At 44.8% G+C, this 22760-nt stretch overlaps 1 protein-coding gene across 2 annotated transcripts in view; it reads right to left on the reverse strand.

Annotated features, from left to right (window-relative positions):
• Nucleotides 1–5373: 5373 nt before the first annotated feature.
• Nucleotides 5374–22760, reverse strand: part of TMEM132B (transmembrane protein 132B) — a 383755-nt gene continuing 366368 nt past the window's right edge. For both annotated transcript variants that reach the window (XM_077920013.1, XM_077920012.1), the window contains 4 exons: nucleotides 19600–19805; nucleotides 14215–14488; nucleotides 11487–11678; nucleotides 5374–9322 (listed from right to left, as the gene is read on the reverse strand). In XM_077920013.1, coding sequence (XP_077776139.1) covers nucleotides 8174–9322; nucleotides 11487–11678; nucleotides 14215–14488; nucleotides 19600–19805 — 1821 coding nt within the window. In that variant the 3' untranslated portion in view covers nucleotides 5374–8173. The remainder of the gene's footprint in view (nucleotides 9323–11486; nucleotides 11679–14214; nucleotides 14489–19599; nucleotides 19806–22760) is intronic.

A 22760-nucleotide genomic window follows, 5' to 3' on the forward strand; every position in this document is an offset into this window, starting at 1 on the left:
GGCTGCCTTCAGATGTCTTCTGAATGTCAGGTAGTTGTTTATCGCTTTGACATCTGATGGGAGGGCGTTCCACAGGGTGGGCGCCACTACCGAGAAGGCCCTCTGCCTGGTTCCCTGTAACTTGGCCTCTCGCAGTGAGGGAACCGCCAGAAGGCCCTCGGAGCTGGACCTCAGTGTCCGGGCAGATCGATGGGGGAGGAGACGCTCCTTCAGATATACTGGACCGAGGCCATTTAGGGCTTTAAAGGTCAGCACCAACACTTTGAATTGTGCTCGGAAACGTACTGGGAGCCAATGTAGGTCTTTCAAGACCGGTGTTATATGGTCTTGGCGACCGCTCCCAGTCACCAGTCTAGCTGCCACATTCTGGATTAGTTGTAGTTTCTGGGTCACCTTCAAAGGTAGCCCCACGTAGAGCGCATTGCAGTAGTCCAAGCGGGAGATAACCAGAGCATGTACCACTCTGGCAAGACAGTCTGCAGGCAGATAGGGTCTCAGCCTACTCACCAGATGGAGCTGGTAAACAGCTGCCCTGGATACAGATTTGACCTGTGCCTCCATGGACAGCTGTGAGTCCAAAATGACTCCCAGGCTGCACACCTGGTCCTTCAGGGGCACAGTTACCCCATTCAGGACCAAGGAATCCTCCACACCTGCCCGCCTCCTGTCCCCCAAAAACAGTACTTCTGTCTTGTCAGGATTCAACCTCAATCTGTTAGCCACCATCCATCCTCCAACCACCTCCAGACACTCACACAGGACCTTCACCGCCTCCTCCAGACAATGGTGGGTGGTCCCCATTGCAACTGGTAAGTTGGAAGGTAGGAAGGCCCATGGCAGGAAGAGCCGGAGGCAATAAAAGGCAGAGGCAACTAATTCTAGTTTTGCCTAAAACTGAGGAGGCAGAAGCTGCCAGGTAGTGCCACCCTAGAGACTGATTGTAAGAAGACAAGAAGATGGGCAGCCTGGTGCTGGTGTGGCACTGCCTCATCATCCTACTGGACCACTGGCTCTAGAGGAGAGGATGTTCACAATCTGTCTCATGCAGTTGAGGAACCATTTCTCTCCATCCTCTAGGATGCCTCTTCTGATGGATATCAGGGAACCTTGGTCATGATAAAGGTAAAGTAAAGGGACCCCTGACCGTTAGGTCCAGTGGCAGATGACTCTGGGGTTGTGGCGCTCATCTCACTTTACTGGCTGAGGAAGCTGGCGTACAGCTTCTGGGTCATGTAAGCCGCTCCTGGCGCAATGGAACACTGACACCAGAGCAGCGCATGGAAACACCGTTTACCTTCCCGCCGGAGCGGTACCTATTAATCTACTTGCACTTTGACATGCTTTCGAACTGCTAGGTTGGCAGGAGCAGGGACCGAGCAATGGGAGCTCATCCTGTCGCGGGGATTCAAACTGCCGACCTTCCGATCGGCAAGCCCTAGGCTCTGTGGTTTAACCCACAGTGCCACCCATGTCCCTGTTGGGAGAGTATTGTTTGCTAAAATTTTGAATATCCGCCTGTAAGAGGGAAAAATGAATTAGTTCATATAATTAATGACAGGAAACTGAAGCACACGCATAACTTAATTGGTATACAAATTACACAGGATTGTTTTGCTTTTTTTAATTTAAAAACGTCCATTTCATTATCTTAATTTAAAGCTTTGTTTCTGTGCTGTTCCAGAATGTTACATATATGAGTTTCTCCCTTCATTACCAATAATAAGGGATGGTGGGAATGCAGCTTTTATGTGAGGTAACAGAGCAGATTTTATCCAATGTAAAATTGAAAACAACGTCAGCAGTAAGCCTGCAGGAAAGGTTTTGTGTTAGATTCTGATGACCTGCAGAACATCTAGGGCTGAGGAACCTGTGGCCCTCCAGATGTTGTGGGGCTCCAACTCCCATTCAGTCCTAGCCAACTAGACCAATGGTCAGGGATGAAGGGAGTTGGAATCCAGCAACACCTGGAGGTTCTCCATCCCTGATCTAATAAGTTTGCAGCCAAATCCTATACTGAATCCTACTGAAAAGCAAGGCCCATTGAGTTCAGTGGTGCCAAATCCCAGGAAATTGGATATACAACTGGTACAGTGGGGGACACTGCCTGGCAGCTTCCTCCCCTTTAGTCTCCTTGATGCCTTTGTAGAACTCATCAGGGAAGAGGCTGGGGACAACCCTATAATTAGTTGGTTTTGCCTGTTGTTCGGTCTGGCTCCACCTACCCTTTGGCTTCCCTGTTTTCCACCCAACCAGTCCCAATGGACTCCAGACACTAATGGTGGTCTGCAGTGTTATGTATTGAAGTTCTCACCCTGGGCCAGCAGGGGGATACTGTAGATAGTTATGCAAATTATTAAATAAGGGATCAAAAGTGAAGTTCAGTGATTAGATAGTTTTAGAAAGTTGTTACAGTAACGTGGTACTGGAGCTCTATATAAGCAGGCTGACTGAACTCTTCAGTTCTGTTCTGGCCTCTGAATAAACAAGAGCTGTTTGAAGAATCGCTGTGTCGTCTGATGTGTTCACCCACAACATAACATGCAGTTTGCCGCTAAGCAGGAGGGCACATGAATTCTTGGAGAGGAGATCATAGACACTGTCAGGGGACTGCCATCAGAACAGGGGAGGGAGGCAGGGGGACATTTGGGATACAGAGAGCAGTTCCTCTTCCAGTGAGAGAAAAAGCCACACCTCCGATGAAGAGAGGGAATGGGCCAGCCAAGGTGGGAAAGGGCTCGAGGATGCTGCAGAGAGCCCCAGCGCCTCACCCAGCTGGGCTGGCCAGGAGGGACGCACGCCACTTCTGTCACCCAGCTTGCGCAGAGGGGTGAAACGCAAGGAGGGGAGGCAGGGGCTTGGGGTGTCTAAGTTCTTATGTTGGGGGAGAAGCCGGAAGGGGCCACTCCCAGATTCTGCAAGTGACTAAGACAAACATGAGCTTTGTGTATCTGCACTGTAAAAAGTTTGCACAATAAAACCTGTAAAAGACAGGTCGGAGTTCTGCCTGGTTACTCACGAGCAACCACCACACAGCATCTGAAAGACACTTTGCACTTCCTCTCATCTTGCTGCTGCTGTGCAGCTGTGAACTAATCTATGGTTTGATTTGCTGTGTTGTCTGAACCTGGGTTTATGGTTTGTTTTGTTCTAGACAAACCATAAGCTGTAACCAAGATAACCATGAGTTCTAAGCCTTGCATCACACACGAGTGAGAAATGGAACCCAGGCGAGCTGAGGCAGACCAGGACAAGCTTCTCAATGACTATATGATACAAAACACTCCCCTAGTGGCAAAGCTTTTGTCAGCAGCTCTTTGTAGGGAATTATGTGTGGCTGTGGCCACCCACCCACCTTTTAACCTCCTGGTACACCTTGTAACTGCTGTGTGCATCTTAGAGCATTCTGGATTATATCTCTCATGATTCTCACACTACATTCTCACTTACAAGAGGTGGCAAAGTTCTGAGATGGTAGAACAGGTCACTCTTGCCAGAGGTATGAGCCGATCTTTTGCAGGCGGCTTTTAGAAGCTTCTAACGGACCTCAGTTTTTCTGCCCTTACTTATCTCCCCATTGGGGAACCCCTGAAAAACTTTGAGAAATGCTAGCATTGCAGGACTCCCCAAACTCATATCTGGCAGCAGCATCCAGCATCTTCAATTGGTTGCTGGGGCTATAACACCGTAGCAGGACTGCTGTTCCTGGTCTGCAGGCTTACAGTGGTGGTAGCTGTGCCTCAGGGGCATTGCAGGGAAACTGAGATTATGGGTGGTTTCTTGAGCCCAACCAATGCTGCCAGCCAAGTCCTGGTGGGGACATGCAGGCAGCTGGATGAATGATAGATTTATTTGAATTGTGGAAGTTTATTTTAATGATTTGATGGCATTGTTTGGTTGTGGGATTTAAGTCGGTGTTATTGTATTATGCAAGTGCTTTTATACTTGCAAACTACTTATAAGACAATAATGTGGTATATAAATTTAATAACAACCACAACAGTTGGGGCCATTGGTGGGGAAGGCCCACCCCAGGGCACTGGCTCAGTTTTCCTCTCTAATGCTTTTTCTGTAACCAGGCCTTTGGCTAATCAACATTCTACGGCCTTTTAAATGTGTTTATGGCAGGGGGGGTTATTGGTTCATTTTTGTTCTTGTTTTATTATGCAATTTGTGCAGATGAAGAGTGATATACAAAATTTAATAATAATAGCAATAGCAACAACCCAGAACTGCTGGAAACACTCTTAGCAATCCACTGAGGCATGGCAGAAACTCGGTACAATGTTTCCAGGGTAAAATATGCTGTCTCTCGTATGCATTTTCAAGCTTAAAGGATCCAGCAATTAGCATAAGCCATTTGATACACACGGCAGTGTCTTTGAATACAGTAGAGGCACCGTTTGCTTGCTTGCTTGCTTATTTATTTATTTTTGAAAGCGTCGCTACTCTGAATATTTGATTCCCCCTTCATCTCCTGTATGCATTATAGAATTCCGTTAGGTCTGAGCTCTGTCTGTGAAGCTGTGTGGAGACAGGCGTGTTTACTGTGCATGGCCCCAGCACGTACCAACCGCACAATGACATTACTATGCTGCGAGTGTGTGTGCCCGTGTATAATCCCCGTGCTTATGGCATTTTGATGCAAGCCTGGGATAGGACTTGTGGCATGGCATTGCGGTTCTACGGTGTTCAGCAGAAGAACCTCAAGAAATCAAAGCCGCATTTCACAGTGCATTACGTTACACGAGGCAGTAAAAAATAATAATACCCCTGATTTCTAGGTTTTCAGCATTCTTAAAGTGGGACCATTTTAACTACTTAAAAGTGCCAAGCCTATACAAGTCCATTCGGATACAAGCCTTGCTGAGTCCAGTGAGTTCCCTGGTATGAATAGATGGCTCTGTCCATTTTGGATTTCTCCATTTCTCATTTTTCCAAGCTTACATTTCTGCAGCAATTTGCAATTTTTTAAAAAAGCCTAAAATAAAATTCACCAGGAATTCCATATGAATTTCTCCTAAGAAACTTATTTTCTGTGCAGTTTCCCCTAATATACACAGTTTTGCAAACCATTGTTCCCCAATACATTTTTGTATGTTATTTTCACAAATATATGCATTTTATGCCCTCTTTGCCTTAGCATATGATTTTCTGAACATATCACTTAGCTGAAGTACTGCGTTGCAAAATTTAGAATGTGCACATTTCAAGGGATGGCTGTGTTTTTGTTTGTCTATTGTTTTGAAAAATGTGGATTCATCTTTAATGCAGACTCAGTCACATCCCAGCCCCCAATTTCCCCTCCCAGATAACTGTGTATAGGATTGCAGCATACGTAATTAGCCATTCCAAAAGAAAACCCAACCTCATAAGTTTGTTCCTCAGAAAGGAGAGCAAAACACAATTTTAATTGAAGGGCATTAGACGTCTTTTGATCTTGACAATTTCAAAGCTTCACACTTAAAATGGGAGGGGGGCTAAAATATGGATTTTTAATTGCTTACAAAGCATTCTGAAATCACACCAAATGATTCCCCACCTGTCTTGAAAATCCATGAACGAGTCCTTCAGAAAGGGACCAGGAGAGAGTGGGAAATTGTTGGGGTGTTCAATTCCTTGCTTTAGTTGAACTAAATCCAATTCTGATGCACCCAAACCAGTTTAGAAAGCTGACGTACACAAAATCAGACCACTGTTGGTCCATCTAGTTCAATATGGTCTACACGAGGGCTGGGGAAAATTTTTAAGCCTCAGGGTTACTTTCCTTGGGCAACCTTTCAAGAGCCACAAACCAATGACAAATAGGACTGGATGCAAGAGTTGCATAAGCAAGGAGATTTAATTTTTTTAATCTTTGTTCAGTAGGCTAGTTTCTACATATACTCACACAATCCACTCTATGCTAAGGTTACTAGATTTTTTTCAATGAATCTGAGGACACTTTTCAACTTCATTGGATTTTGTATGGGGACTGATTTGTAAATCCGGGGACTGTCCCCGGGAAATGGGGACGTCTGGTAACCTTAAAGGTAAAGGTAAAGGGACCCCTGACCATTAAGTCCAGTCGCGGACGACTCTGGGGTTGCGGTGCTCATCTTGCTCTACAGGCCGAGGGAGCCGGCGTTTGCCTGCAGACAGCTTCCAGGTCATGTGACCAGCATGACTAAGCCGCTTCTGGTGAACCAGAGCAGCCCACAGAAACGCCATTTACCTTCCCGCCAGAGCGGTACCTATTTATCTACTTGCACTTTGACGGGCTTTTGAACTGCTAAGTTGGCAGGGGCAGGGACCGAGCAACGGGAGCTCACCCGGTCACGGGGATTCGAACTGCCGACCTTCTGATCAGCAAGCCCTAGGCTCTGTGATCTAGACCACAGCGCCACCCGCGTCCTTACTCTATGCTAAACCCAGGCAAGCAAGAGGCATAATCAATATTTAAGGACACATTTCCAATCAAGGAAAACCCACTGAAGGTGGTTCCCTCTCCCCTGTTGTAGTTTCCAGCAACTGGGATTCAAAAGCATTTTAGCCTCTAACAGTAGAGGTAGAGCATAGCCATCATCGGTGCTATTTTTCTAGAAAAAGAGGTGCTGGATCTCACCATGAACTTCTCCCTACTTCTCTTGCAATGGCGCCCACCTGAGAGGTGCCAGAGATGAGCTCCTGTGAGCTCTGGCTAAAAAAAAGCCCTGGTCATCATGACTATTAGCCACTAAAGCGTTATCCTCCATGATTTCCCAAGTTCCTAGTCTCCCATCCAGACCCAGACCCAGCCTAGACCTGCTTAACTTCAGGAAGGTGGGTGCAACGTGTACCTTCAAACCACACCTGGGGGTTTTGAAATGATGATATTGCAAACCTTCCAAAATGAAAACAAAAACCAGAATAGCTCTTTTCCCCCACCCCAGGGTTTTTATTATTGTATGTACATTTTCCCTGTAAGAAGACAGATCTCTATTTTTCAGTGAAAGAGAGAAAGAAAAAGAAAGAAAGAAAGAAAGAAAGAAAGAAAGAAAGAAAGAAAGAAAGAGGGAGGATTAGGGAACAATATCAAGCAGCTACAAAACAAACCCTTTTAACACAGAAAGTAAGGCTGTCACCCGACCGAAAGAAGTTTTAGTCGATTAATCGTTTGAGTTTTAATGAATTAATAAGCGAATAATCAATTAGTCCTGTATAAATTTGTACTTGAGTAGCTGTATTATCATCATTGTTGATTTCAGATGGCGCCTGTGCATGTCATAATTTAGGAGATGCACTCAATGGGTGATAAAAGAGGGTTGCTCTTTCAAAAACGGCACCCATCAGCAATGTTTTCTCTAAGTACTTGTATTTAAAAATGTTACATTTTTTCTCCAGAATAATAATAATAATAATAATAATCTGCTGCCCAGTTTATTGGGGGCACTTTTTCACTGTCATCTTTTACAAGGTTTCTATTCGATTTATCGACTAAACATTGCAGCCCTAACAATGCAGTACACTTTGGTACATCTATGGGTTGGTGAGGGAATCCTGTCAAATGAAAATATGTAAATAGTTCATAAAATCAGGAAAGCTTTATAAACAATACAGCTGAACAAATTAACCACAAGGATGAATATTTGTTTTTAAAAAACAAAAGCCTAGGAGGATATATCTGTCTGTATTTTGTATAAACAGATTACATTAGGTCAATTCATTCTGATCCTTTGAAAGGACCCTAGATTCCAGCTGAAAGCGAGGAATGTCTACTGTGCTTTTACAAAGAATATTTTCTAGAAAAATCATCAACCCACCCACCCACAAAATGGTTCCTTTTCCATAGTAACGGCTCATCGTAACATGGCACACTAACCCATCTTCTCTGAGTCTAGCTGCAATTGGATCAGCATTAGCTAGTATCAGATGATATATGAAAAACAGCTGGTTGTGCGCAATACCGCCAAGATTTGTAGGTAGCTGTTTAGGGGCTCACATCCCTTTGTACCTGATGGAACAGGGTATAACAAGCCAGCTTTTTCCTGCAGCTGATCAAAACAATGCAAAGTTAGTATTTCTGGACCTCCAAACATTTTGGAGAGCCTTCTTCTATTGCTGGCTGGGTTTGAGTGCTCCATCATCCATAAAACAGAAGGCATAAAGGTGAATACAAAGATAAAGTTTTTAGAGAGAGAGAGATAATAATTATTTTTTACATATTGTCTTGCAGCCTTTCCATATAGTCTCTAAGTTCCTGGGAATCCCCTAAGTTCATATCTTGGCATACCCATTTGATATTATCGTCACTGTCAAAGAGGATGGAGTTGGTGTATGGGCCACCATCCTCCGGCAAGATGGTGGTATAGGATGTGAATTTGACTCTTTTCCGTTTGGGCCCAGGAGGGTTGATAGGTTCGTTTGTGATATCGTTCTCACAACCATAGTCAGCAGACCGAAGGATCTGGCTGTGGAGGCTCTTCTGAGAGCTCCCGTTGAGGAGGAAATTGCTCTCCTCAAACTGCATCCCTCTGTCTATCATGGTTGTGCACTCCTCGGACGGGAGCGAAATGTCCACTGGGTTCTCCAAGAGCTCCACCTCATTCCCGAGCCACACCCAGTCATGGGAATGTGGAATGTTGCCTTGCTCACTGACGGCAAACCTTTTGTGCCTGTACTTCCAAGCAAATGCCACACAGTTAATTAAGAAGACCAATATGGCTAAACAGAAAACACACAGAAGGGCATACATGCCAATCTCAAGGTCCGTTAGACCTCTGGAAGCCAAAGTGAGGTCACTGGGACTGTTCTGCACTGGAATGTCAACTTGTATGGGGAAGCTCGTAAAGGAGGTTGGACCATTTTGGAGCTGACCCTGAGCAGTTTTTGGGTGAACAGGAGTCTTGGAAGTTGTGCTTTGGTTAGTAGCCTCTTCGTGATTAATGGAAGCCCCATGTTTGGGCCAATCTTGCCCTGACCTCTCCTGCTCCAATGACTTCTCTATAGAATTACTCCCATGGCTTTTAAAATCAGCCTCGACGTCTTCAATGTCATTGGTGTCCCCTTTGTGGTCCAAATCCTTCTGGCCAAACTTGACTTTGATGGTTCCTTTCCCAACAGCCAAGCTACTCTTCCTCTTGGACTTCTGACAAGGCTCGCTGATCACCATTTCTAGTTTAATGAGCGGCCCTTGACCTTCACCTTCTGCCACCACCACAGGCTGGTCTTCCTCTTGGCTTTGATGGATGGACACCACCATTTCATCCAGGGATGTGATGGCGAGAGAAAAATCTTTCGTGTCGTAGATGTCTAAGGGTGTCACGGTGCCATCGCTGAACAGAATCCAAGCACTGACCACAGCTTCCTACAACATAGAAAAATGTATAATTTTTTAAAAGAAGCCATAACTTTTTTAAGAAGCGAAATTAGTGAACCTTAGTCATTCATTTCAGTGGGTCTGTTCTGAATAGGACTAGCATTGGAAACCAACCAGTAGGTGTACTCTGGGTATATCTTAGCTGAATGTGTCAGCGCTATGAGCTTTCAAAATTCAAGCTGGGAAATAATGCATCTGAAATGAGTGAACTTTTTAAAAAATGAAAGCTTAGTTTTAACATTCTCTTCCTAGCAGAATGCCTCAGAATCAATTTCACATATAACCAGTCAGATCATTTGTTTTCAGACTGCATCATGAAATCAATCTGAACTCTGGGCCTTAAATTAGCCATCAAAATATTGTTTCCTAAACTCATGCGGCTGATTTAGTGAAATCGCATGAGTTGGGCTCCTCCCCCACCCTGTTTTTGTGAAGCCTGGAAATAATTACATGAAAATGAGTAACATTTCCCTCCCTCCCCCCTTGTTCTTTCTGCTTAATGTGTCAGTAAGCATGATCCAATCATTTCACTCACCCATTTTTCATATTCACATTTATGTATTTCACCTTTCCTCTATGATCTTTAGAGAGGGATGGCCCTTAACTTAGTACTGGGGTGGGGAACCTTTACCGTCCTCAAGGACCATATTCCCTGGGGAAAATCTGTTGAGGGCCACATAGAAGTGTGGCCGGGGCCAGAACTGAAAGTGGGTAGGAGGCAATATCAAAGGAGGCTGTCAGTTCAACAGCACTCTCACAACACAACCATCCCATTCCTCTCTAGCTTAGTTTAATTTCTCCTACTACCCATTGGATCACATCATCTATCATGGTTACAAAAGCATCAGAAGAGGCCTGCTGGATTAGGCCAGAGGCCCATTTAATCCACTGGCCTTCAGTCAGTGAGTTGAGACTCATTAGTGGGCCACAGCCCATACCCTCCAACACTTCTCTGATGAAAATAGGGACGTGCAATTCTATAATGATAATTTTACTATTTATACCCCACTGGGTATAAACCCCGCTGGGCTGCCCCAGCCACTCTGGGCAGCTTCCAACATATGTAAAAACTCAATAAAACTTTAAACATTTTTTTAAAAAAACCTTCCCTATACAGGATTGCCTTCAGACAGCTCGAGGGTCAGATAACTCCATATCTTCCAACATTTCACCAATGAAAATAGGGACATCCAAAGGAAAAGTGGGACAGTCAAGGATCAAATCAGGAATGGGTTTCCCAAACCTTAAAACTGACTGTGCAGGCAGTTTTTAAACTGCACCAAAATCCCCATTTCTCCTTAGCTAAAATGCATAAACTTTAGCCGTTGAGCAAATGCAAAAGAAGAACACAGCTCTCTCCCTTATCAGTTTGACGGCAAGACTGGCCTTGACTTTACCAGTAGAACAGATACAGACATATCTTATGTCCTGGCCACAAATGACGCAGAGACCCAAGTCTGGGACTAACGCCAGAGCATGTTCTCGGAAGTAGTGACCTCTTGCTCCAAGATAGGAGTAGGAACAGGAATATCCTTTTATGGTCAGAAGTACAGGAAGGAAGATCCTTTTATGGTTGAGAGTACCAGAGCAGGAACATATGTGATGTCAACCTGTGTACGTACGCCGACGTGGTTGGGCTCCTAGGGGAGGAGTGAGAGGGTGCCTGGAGGATATATAAACTGCATGAAACCTGTCATTTCTTTGGACTTGCTGGGGACTAATCACGCAAGTGCCTTCTGCTATCCGGAGAGCAGAATAAACTCTTTCTTTGAACCAACTCGGTGTCATTTTGACTTCCTTCCTCCTGTCCCGGAGCAACGCAGACCCAATCGGTGAACTCCAATAAGGCTACAAAACCAGAACAGCTTCTTTAAATCAGGGATGTCCCGGGAAAGTAGGGACACTTGGAGCGTCTGACAGCCTGATCCAAGGTGGGTAACCACAAGACCACTAACATCATGCAACAATATAGCAAAGGATTAAGAAATGGGTCCCCCAAATGCATGTTTAGGTTAAGTTATGTTTAGTCCTTAGTTTGTCCTTTAGGTTACCCTCCATTTAATCTCATCTGGTTTATCTAGGTCTCCTATTTGCTGATGAAACGATGCAAATCTGTGATGTTCATTAATTTTGTCATCACTGCATCTCCCACCTGCTTTGGTGAATGAAGAATGTCAGAAGCCGATGCCGTAGAAACAATCACCCTCTTGTTTCCTTTGCTTGTCTGGAGCGAGAGGGACAAGCCTGCCACGAGCTGAACACCGAGGTCTGTGATGGTCACCCGGTCTTCCAGAACAATCACAGTCTTCTCAGCCAAAATGGAATCCGAAAGAGGTGAGAGGACCTTTAAGGAAAAACAAAAGGAAAGGAAAGATGATGACAACCCACATTAAACTATCCTGGAGTTGTTGCATCATGAGTGCCCAGGGACTGGTTGCCATACAGTGGTACCTCGTTTTGAGTCTGCCTCGTTGAGTGTTCATTTTGTCGAACGTCCGCAGCAAACCCGGAAGTACTGGCAAACTGCTCCGAGTGTGTGCGCAGAGCAGTGCTTTGTCATGTGTCCTTTTCGTCTAGCGTCCGGGGCTCCGGGATGGATCCCAGTCGCAAAACAAGGTACGACTGTATTTCAAAATGAAGACCCCTCTTAGCCACTTTTGCCTGCTTGGGTTCCAATTCTAGCCACACATAGCTGGGAATAAGCCCAACTGAACTTAATAGGGGTTACGTTTGGGTATTATTATTAGTAGAAGTATTTTTAAAATTTCTATACTGCCCTTCAGCTGAGGATCACAGGGCAGTTTGCAATATAAAAAGACATAGACATGCATAGGATTGCTCTGCTAGCCAAATACAGTGGATTCCTGTGAAAGCAGCCAAGCGGTTGCAGGGGGCATAGTTATTTATTTCATTTTAAACCTCCCCTTCGCTGAGCAAGTGATCTCAAGGAAGGGTACATCAAATATGCGTTTAACTCTTAATACTATTAGAGCACAGCTACACATGCACCGAGTGCCAAGGCTCAGTCTCCAGCACCCCCCCATTTGAAAGGCAACTGGATAACAGAGTTGGAAAAGAAGTTGGGGAACTCATACTAACAGAACCCAATGATCACTTGATTCACTGTAAAGCAGTGTAAAGCACTGTAAAAAGCACTGTAGGCACTGTAAAAAGAACTGTAAAACTGTAAATTCACTGTATAGCTTCATACATTTGAAAAAAAAAAATGGTTTAGGACAGGCATCCCCAACCTGCGGCCTTCCATATGTTTTGGCCTACAACTCCCATGATCCCTAGCTAAAAGGACCAGTGGTCAGGGATGATGGGAATTGTAGTCCAAAACATCTGGAGGGCCGAAGGTTGGGGATGCCTGGTTTAGAACAAGCATATGCACATTTTAAGAATGTTAAAAATAGGCCCATGCTAAAATGTGGCATGGAATGTAACGCTCCCCCTTGGAGGTTGGTCGCCTGATGCACAAGGGTGGGAGAAGCCATTGTGGTGCCTTCTGAATGTTCAACTCCCATCAGCCCCAGACAGCATGGTCCAAGGTTAGTGATGATATGGGGGGCCGCCTCTTTATAAAGTCCAACAACCTCAACTCTCTGCAAATATGTGAGACTGAGGCCCCCGTTGTGGGGACTGGTGCATGAAAACACCACTCTATCATAGGGCATGAGAATTAACTTGCTGAAATAGAATAAAGATCCCACCTCACCTGTCTTCCACTTTCCAACAGTAGGCAACCAACTATGACCATGGCTTTTGCTAGACCAATTTGGTCTCTGCTCAATATTAAGTAGCACTATGCCTAGACTGATCCTCTGCTTTGGTGTCTCCTCAAGATAAAGCAGCTTTTTGATTAATCATAGAATTTTATGGGTTGGAAGGGACCCTGAGGGTCATTTGGTCCAACCCCTTGCAATGCTGGAATTTCAAGGATAGCACTCATGATAGATGGTCACCCAACCTCTGCTTAAAACTTCCAACAAAGGAGAGTCCACCACCTCCCGAGGGAGTCTGTTCCAGTGTCAAACAGTTCCTACTGTCAGAAAGTTATTCCAGATGTTTAGCCGGAATCTCCTTCCTTGTAACCTGAAACCATTGGTTCAGGTTACAGCCTCTGGAGCAGGAAAAAACAAGCTTGTTCCATCTTCCATGTGATGGCTCTTTAGATGTTTGAAGAGACTATCATATCTCATCTCAGTCTTCTGTTACCCAAAATAAACATATGCAACTCCTTCAGCCTTTCCTCATAAGGCTTGGTTTCCAGAACCTTGATCATCTTGGTTGCCCTCCTCTGCACATCTTTCTTAAAATTTGGCATTCAGAAGTGGACACAGTGTGGTCTGACCAAGGCAGAATAGGGCAGTACTACTGCGTCCCTTGATCTGGACACTATACTTCTGTTGATGCAGCCTATAATAGCATTAGCTGCTTTTTCTACCACATCACACTGTTGACTCAAGTTAAGCTCGTGGTCTACTAAAACCCTGCCTAAGTGTAGAATTTGACATTTGTCCCTATTGAGATTCATTTTGTTAGTTTGGACCCAGTTTTCCAGTTTCTTAAGGTCACCTTGAACCCCATTTCTGTCTTCTGTGACATTAGCCATCCCTCCCAGTTTGGTGTCATCTGCAAATTGGTTGAGCATCCCCTCAATTCCTTCATCCAAGTCATCTATAAAGACATTGAACAACAATGGGCCCAGGACAGAACCCTGCGGCAACCCTCTTGTCACTTTTTTTCCTCCAGGATGATGAGGATCCATTAGTGAGTACTCTTTGGGTTCAGTCTGTCAACGAGCTACAAATCCACCTACCAGTAACCTTGTGCAGCCCACATTAATGTTTCCCTTGACACTCAGCCTTACTTTGTACCTGAACTGTTGTGATTCCTTGCTCACGACCAATCAGAACCCGGCCATCTTGTAACTTGGCTACTTTGGATTCTTCCACCTTCATGAAGTCAGCCACAAGGTCCGTAATGTCAAACTGCCACTCGGAGCCAAGCATGTAGGTCATCTGGCCTCCCAAATCGGATGATTCTGTCACAAACTGGGTGAGGACTCGTACCATGGCATGCTGGTACTGCAGGGTGCAGCCTCTGCCTTTCTTCTCGTCATCTTCATCCTCATCGCTGTCACGTGTGGGCCTGTAGGACACACACAGAAACACACACAAGAAGGTACTAGGTTGCGGTTGTTCTTGCAATACAACTGTACTCTGTTCATTTTGAATATTGCAAATTCTAAAGGCTGTAACCAGGGTAGACCCATTGAAATGAATGGGAGTGCCTAATGTAGGTTCACTAACTTCAGTGCTCTTTCTCTGGGTATAACTTAGATAGATACAACCCTGATTTTTCCATCTGAGGCTTTAATTTGTCCGTGTTGGGTTTTATCTGTGCAGGATTTCATCTTCTGCTGGGTTGGTTTTACTGATTCGTTAAGGTTCCACCGAGTTGCTGCACCGTTTATTTAAATCACTTTGTTGTACTGTGCACTTTGTCTAGAGAATAGTTCTTATTAGAAAACTCAGCAACTGAATAAAATAAATAAACAAAATTTATGAAATGCCTATATTATCAGCATTGGGCATCATTTGGCTCCTCTAACACATAGACCTCACAGGGTTCACCTGAGTTAGTCTCCTCTCATCCTTGTTTATTATTTATTCTCACTTTGTGCCTGATGTACATCTCCATTTGCCCCTTTCTCCCTGACTGGCAGGTATCATTTTGTGGTTCTCCACAGGTGTCACCTCAGGTGCCAAAATGTCTTGAGCTGGCTCTGGATCTGTGGGTACATAGCCTTACACTAATGTACGATACCCCAGGCTTGTGAACTTAATGTGGGCCCCCTACAGCTATCTATTGGGGGTTTGGCACTTTCTCAGGCCATGCCTCCTCTCTAAGCCTTACTCTTCACTGGACCTGCTCTTCCTTCTCCTCAAGTGTTCTTCTCTACTGTACACAGTAAGAGTCACATTACTGGCTTTGCTCATTGTTCTCTGAGGGCCTGCCCACTTTTCCCCCTCTCACCTGGCCCACCAATGATGTGTGGTCCCCATAAGGTTTCCCAGGAATGAGTTAGGTCCTGATGCTGAAAGAGGTTTTCCACCCCTTCCTCACACAGCAGATTACTGTAATTGTGTAGAATTTGCACCACTTGGACTCAGCCAATGTATTTACAAAGACTCTGCCTCTGTGAGTAAACCTTTCTGTGTCTCTAAGCCTGGGACTAGGGTATTTTTAGGCCCCTTGGGGGAAAGAGTACAATGCGGGAACTGATTAATAAGTGACAAGAGTGCTAGGCTCCAGACCAGAGGACAACCATATTAAAATTCACCATCCATTGGGAAGTAGGCGGCGCAAGAGATCAAACCCCTCCACTGAGTTCCACATCTTGTTGGAAAAAGTTGTCTTCTTAGAGCTACCTAAGGTCCTGTGGCTCCAGCCCATGCCTGCCTTCTGCATGACTTAGCCACCCTCGGGGATTTATTTTGCTCCAGGGAGCATGGTCCTCATGGTCAGGAGAGGACATGGTTAGAAATTCTTCTCAGCCCATGTTATCCCTCATTTTTGGAGCCCTTCCACCACCAATTGCCCCACCCTCATTTTCAACATCCAATGACTCATTCTCAGTCTTTGAGTGGCTGCAGAATGTTTGCAGGCATTCCATTATGTTTCAGCAGTTCGGTTGATGGTTAGGAGGGCTTGCAGGTGACAAGAGAAAGGCGCACAGGCATTCTTTAGCTCCGTTACATACAAGAGATCCAAAGGGCATCATTTCAACATACGTCAAAAGACTCACTAAGCGGCCCTTAGAAGAAATGAACAAAAATCACTTCCTCCCACCCAACGCTCCACCCGCAGAGGTAATGCATGAACTTCAACAAGGGGATAATTATTTTCCAGCTGCATAATGAATCAAAATAAATGTTCTTGTTAAGAACATCGGTCTCTGCCTGCCTGGACTTTCCTCCCCTTCTCCCCACTCTTATTTGACTTTAATTTATATTTATTCCTTCCATTTGCTGCGATTGTGGGCTTTTCGACTGCTCATTTCACAAGCCGGTTTTTCTATTAACCGAGTGCCGCTCAAGGGTTCCATGCAGTACATTAGTCATGAGAGCACACCTATCTGGAGAGCAGATTTCCATCTGGAAGAGTGGGCCGCTCATATTGATAGTGGCACATACCCAGATTAAATTATGATTCTCCCATCTACTGCAAATAAGGATAAAAGTCTCTCTCCCCCTTCCTGCTGCCCATCTATCTATGGATCAGTATGATGAGCCATATTTCTCCAGATGGGTTTTTATTATCTCCCCAGATATATTCACAAGGGATCCAGATCCTCACTTCCTTATTACATTTTTATTAATTTCCCATTCAAGGAAGCAGCGGGCAGACCAATCAATGGGTGCTATCAATGGCACAGTGCCCAAGAATCTCAGTGCTGCTCCCTGAGAGAGAACCTGGTTGGAGGCCCATTCCAATGAACACAGGAATCTGCCCTATCATACTGTTCATCCACCTAGCTCAGTGTTGTCTAAAAGAACACTTCGCTGATGGGAATTGTAGCATAAAATATCTAGAGGGCAGCAGGTTGGAGGGGGCTGGTGTACACTGACTGCAGTTTCCCAAAGTCTTAAGCAGGGGTTTTCCCCCCTGGAGGTGCCAGAGACTGAACCTGGGGCCTTCTACATCACAGGTAAGGAACCTCAGGACCAAGGGTCAAATGATGTCCCATAAACCTCTCTATCCAGTCCTCAGAATGGTCTCCAAGAGACCCCTTGCAATATCGGCCCTGATGTGCCCTTCCTGACACTTCCCCTGGGTGGAATGTGCCCTTCAGCTGTGATAATTAAGGCTGTGCCCTGTGGGGAAAGCACTTAAAAATGAGCGCCTTGCACCCCTCATGACTGAATCCTCCCCTCAGCAGGAGGAGGGTTCAATCCTGCTGAGGTCTGCTTCCCCAATGCATTCTCTGTGGTGAACACACTTGCAAAGCAGACCCCTAGGGCCTTCCCACCTGACTCATCACCCCCTGAAAGCCCTGGATCTCTCAGTGGCCCTGCCCAACCTGGGGTGACTTGGGACTGTCTCCAAACAACGCAGCTCAAGCCTGGATCCACATGAATCAGCTGAATTCAGTTCAGGATTTAAACAGAGGATGGCTGGTCATTTGTCCCTGATTCTCTACCTGTGATTCCTACAAGGGGTGAACTAGATTGTCCTTTTGGCCCCTTCCATCTCTACAGCTTGGTGATTCTAAGGACCCAGAGACTGAGGAGGAGAGAGCCTATAGGCAGCACCACTGCCTGGATTGATTGCAAATAAGAAGGCAGGCAGGCAGGGCAGGCAGGGCAGGCAGAGGTTGGTGAGGTTGTGCCCCATTTGCCCTAACAAACCAGCCTCCACTGCATTCTTGCCACAAGAAGAAATGGTCGCCCCCATTCAGGTCACCCATGCGATTAAGTTGCTTAAAAACAAACTTTCGCCAACTCCATTGGAAGCATGAGCTGTCGCACACACTCATCCAAAAACAATGGCTGGCAGGCCATGGTGCAGGCAACCGGCTGCAAATTTTCACAGCAAACAGCTTTGCCATTCCACCCCCCTTCCTAAAAAAAAGAAGAAGAAATGAATTGCTAAATAGGTGCCCAGTGGCTCTGCGGTAATCTGAATAGCTGCTGGCGAGAACGGCTTGCCAGCTTGCAAACAGCGAAGCTACTTGGGCCGTTCAATTCACTTCAGCTGGCCCAATAAATATGAACTAGACACCTGGGGGGTTAAATTTTTAGCACGCGGCATAATGAGCTGACAGGCAGAATGTTCGCACTGGGCTAATGGCTGCTGAAGGCGTGACCTGCCGCGTCTGCGATGGCAGGTTTATTCCTCAAATGGATCTATCGCCATGAACGATTCAGCAGACATTTGCGCAAGCAAACTCCCAACAATATGGTGAACAGGGAGGCAACCGGATGAGGCACTTAACTCAGCAGAAGAATGGGCTTGTTCTTTCTTTTTTTGCCAATGCCAATGATAACCGTTAAAAATACTCTCAAGTTCCTGTTGCATTTGGCACATGTTCTATTGGTTCACTCTTTTGGCCAGCATCTCATGGAGGAGAAATCGTGGCTCGGTAGCAGAGCACACGCTTCGCATGCAGGTTCAAACCTCAGCATCACCAGTTAAAAGAAATGGATCAGCAGCTGGTGATGGGGAAGACTCATTCCTGTGATACTGGAGAATTATTGCAATTGGAATAGACAAGGATGGGGAACCGGTAACCCTAAAGATGTGGCTGGAATGGACCATGGGCTCCTCATCCCTGCAGGAGACAATAGTGGACCAGATAGACAAAGATGCTCCTTGCCTGTTTTAATCTCAACACACATTTTGGGGGTGCTTCTGAAACGACTCACATTTTTCATCTAAGATTCAAAAATGGAACTAATGCTTTAAAACATCCTCCCTTGTTATCTCTTACATTGGGAAGGGCCCTGTGTACTGACTGTTCACTGCCTTTTCCAGTTCCTTCAGATCATTTGTGACTTTCACACGCCCTGTCATTACCAATCTGCATGTGCCATTTGTGTGAACTGATGTTATTTTTATTTTATTTATTTATTTTTAAAAAGCCCTCTCTGCAATCAACCAAGTTGGAAGAGATTGCATGTTTGGTTGCATTATTTGTGTGGTGTTTTGCCACTGCAGAGTACACGTGCACAACAGTAAAACACCACCCAAAAAGCATTGCACTGTAATTGTAGGTTCAATGGCATCAATTTTGCCTTGTTATTTTATTAGTACATACAGTTGTAGTGCTAAACAAACATGGGGCAGGGATTTTTCCTTTAAAATCTGCATGGAAACAGAATGGGACAGATTAGTTCATCCCCATGTAGAAGTTGGATGAAACAGACTATAATGAAACCATCCATCCCTACCTAGGGAGAGTCTTTTTTTTTTAATTTTTTATTAAGGATTTTCTTGTTTTACAGAAGTGTAGTGCCTCATTTTTTTGTTTGTTTTTTCCCTTTAACATTTTTACAAATCCATTTCATTTGTTGAGGCCCTAGGGAGAGTCTTGAGTGCCAGACAGAGATGCCTAGAGGGTCACATTTGTCCAGCTTACCAGTGGTCAGCCATTCCTCTCCTAGCATGCAATCCCCATATACTTGAATGGGGGTGCTGAACTACATGGCTTGTCTGTGTTGCTCTCAAGAGCCATTTTTAAGGCATGGTGCTGGTACCTTTTGTTGGAGGTGACAGGGATCCTCCAGCCTTTGATCTGACTCAGTTCTGTGTCGGAGATCTCTATTTGAAGAGGAAGTCGTGGAACCCAGACGGTGACTTCTAGCTGGGTGGTAAAATGCTGGTACGTGAAGTTCACAATGGTGTCCACTTTGCTTTTCATTTCCTTCCCATCAACAAAGATGGCATCGCAGTTGTCTGAAACCTTCAGAAACATCAAACAAGCAAAGTCCATTAATCACTACAAAAGGAAATAGAGCTGGCTCTGGGTTTCTAAAGACCCTTCTGCAAGATACCAGCTGTGGGCTTCAACCAAGCAAGTAACCTAACATTTCCCCAACAAGGTGTACTAGCTTTTCTCCTCATTGCTTGCATCATTTCCATAGTTGTTAATCTACTGTCCTTGTTAGTCTCCCCGTTACCAGGAGAGTAGCAAAGTGAATGGATTCACATCTAGGGCTTGGTTTGGTGGGTATATTAAATCAGGTAGCTACTCAACTTTGCGAACTAATCTATGAAAATGGTTTCCAAACTGTGATCCAAGGAACTATGGGTTTTTTTCATATCAGGGATCCTTGATGAGGCACTCACTGATTGCAAAGAACCTCTTTGATAGGCCCCTTGTCTACCATTGATGAACTTTACCTCCAATGTGCAGCCACAGGAAAGTATAAGATAAGAGATGAGGAAGCCTGTGGCTCTACAGATGTTCTTATAGATTCCAGTTACCATCAGCCCCAGCCAGTATGGCCAACAGTCAGGGATGATGGAAGTTACAGTCCAACAACATCTGGAGAACCACAGGTTCCCCATTCCTGGTCTGGGCCATATAATCTCCTAGGGTTGCAAACTGCAGATGAAGATACTATAAAGATGTAGTAGCCAGTCTGGTGCCCTCCAGATGTTGCTGAATTAAAACCCGTTGTCAGTATCCCTGACCGTTGGCCATGCTGGCTGAGGCTTCTGGGAGTTGCTGTCCACAAAATCTGGAGGAGACCAGATTGGCCCTGTGGAGTGTACTCCAGCTTACACTCTACCCTTATGCGGGACAATGATGAGGCCCAATGGGCCTGCAGTGACTATGCACCTAAAAGTATGCCTCCAAATCATCTATATTGTGCTGGAGTTCTCTGGCAGATGGATCAATGTGGAATGATTATCCCAGAGCTAGAACATGTTCATGTCCCTTCTATCATATCAGCACCATGATGGTGCTCAAAATAAATTTATTGAATTTATTGCCACAAGATGTGGGGATGCTTCACTACTTTAGAAGATAGTGCCCCTCCAATGTTGTTGGACCCCATTTTTCATCAGCCAGCCAACCTGGCTAATGGTCAGGGATGATGAGATCTGTAGTTTCACACCACCTGGAAGGCACCATGTTGGCTACCAATGGCCTACGCGACTATATGAAGTTATAAATTCATGGACTTCATCTTCAATAAATACATGTAGGATGACTACAAATCGAGCTGACTTTGTGCAGCCTCCATTTTGAACAGTACCAAATACCAGCTGCTGATTAATAACAGAATAGGGATATTGTGCTCATGCCCTGTTTGTAGGCTTCTCAGAAGCACCTGGTGGATCACTGTGGAAAGCAGAATGCCAGACTAGATGGACCTTTGGTCTGATCCAGCAGGACTATTCTTATGTTTTTATGCTTATTTTGAAAACCATGGCTATTGTACAGCTTGGATCAGGGGTTCCCAATGGAGTGCCTTCCAGATGTTTTGGACTACAACTCCAGCTAGTTTAGCCATCGGTAATGGTGGAGATTGTGATCCACAACATCTATAGAGGACCTTGTTGGTGACCCCTGGTTTGAATTATCTTCTTAACTTAGGGGCAATTCTGCTTTTCTCCATAGAAAACGACCAGAAAAACAGCAATCTCTTAGTGGTGTTAGGCAATCACACTGCCAGCCTTTCTAACAGAAACATAGCAATCTATAAGAATTTCAAAGTTGACAAGGATCAAGTGTTGCATTTACAGCTTACTTAAAGGAAGAGGCATGTGCTGGAGGGGAGGAAGAAGAACATTCTGAGAATCATAAAACAGAACCATGCATCTCTCCTTTTAAAAATTTAAGGACAGTAAAAAACGTGGTGCCAGACAACGGTCCTTTAATGAGTCATAATGCATTCTCTAAACTTGGGAGTGTAAAGCGTAATTGTCTGGAATCACCAAACCATAACTCCATTCATATACGTCTAGGGAGGAAAATGGAGCCTCCAGACCTGGCCTGCATTTCCTTGAATTGTATTAATTAAAAGCTGGATTCGTGGTGAACCTGTTTGTTTCTTTATGCATTTCCTTATGTATTTTTATTTAATTGAAATATTTTTAACCGATCCATCATTTATACAGATGTACAAAAGGCATGAAATAAAATTAATTGCACCAAAACAATAATAATGTGTTTTCTGTTAGGCGTAACATGGTGTTTGCTTTGTATTTGCAATTTTTCACTTTACGTACTAGAAAATGAATGATCAGAATCTCTTTTTGTTCTTTTAAAAATCCACTCATTTAGCACAGGTTGGGTATAAGCAACCCTAACGGAACCCTAACAGAAAGTAAGGGGAAATACACTTTGTCGTTTCCCACTAAACATCAATGCTTTCCCCCTTCCTCATGTTCATTCTCTCTCTCTTCTCCCTCTTTCTTGTGTGAGGATGCCATGAAAGTTGCTCCAGTCATATAGTGAAGAATCAAAAGCTGCCATTGTGCATATGAAGCAACTGGAAATAAAATACCTTTTTCACTTTACCAATGGGACGCAGGTGTGTTTTATTTTTACTTTTTAAGCAATGCGAGTGATGTGCAAACGAGACAGAACAAGTGGTGGAACTGGATAACTCCAGGCAGCTCCAGCTTCCAAGATGTTTAACTGATACATATACAAACTATAAGCCAATCAAATTTATATCTCTCTCTCTGTAAGTACAGGGGTAGAAAACCTCTGGACCACAGACCTGATCTCCCCACCCAATACTTGTTAGTGCCGCCTGTCCAGGCTCAAGATTTTTGGTAGTGGCAGCAACAAATAAAGTATACAAACAACATTGGGAATTTCCATAGCAGCTTTTAGGTCCTCAGCACAAGAGATGCAGCACCGTTGCTGATACGTGGTCCACATTGGATTGGTCAACAG

This window comes from Podarcis muralis, chromosome 16 (assembly GCF_964188315.1).
Source record: "Podarcis muralis chromosome 16, rPodMur119.hap1.1, whole genome shotgun sequence".
Taxonomy (NCBI): Eukaryota; Metazoa; Chordata; class Lepidosauria; order Squamata; family Lacertidae; genus Podarcis; species Podarcis muralis.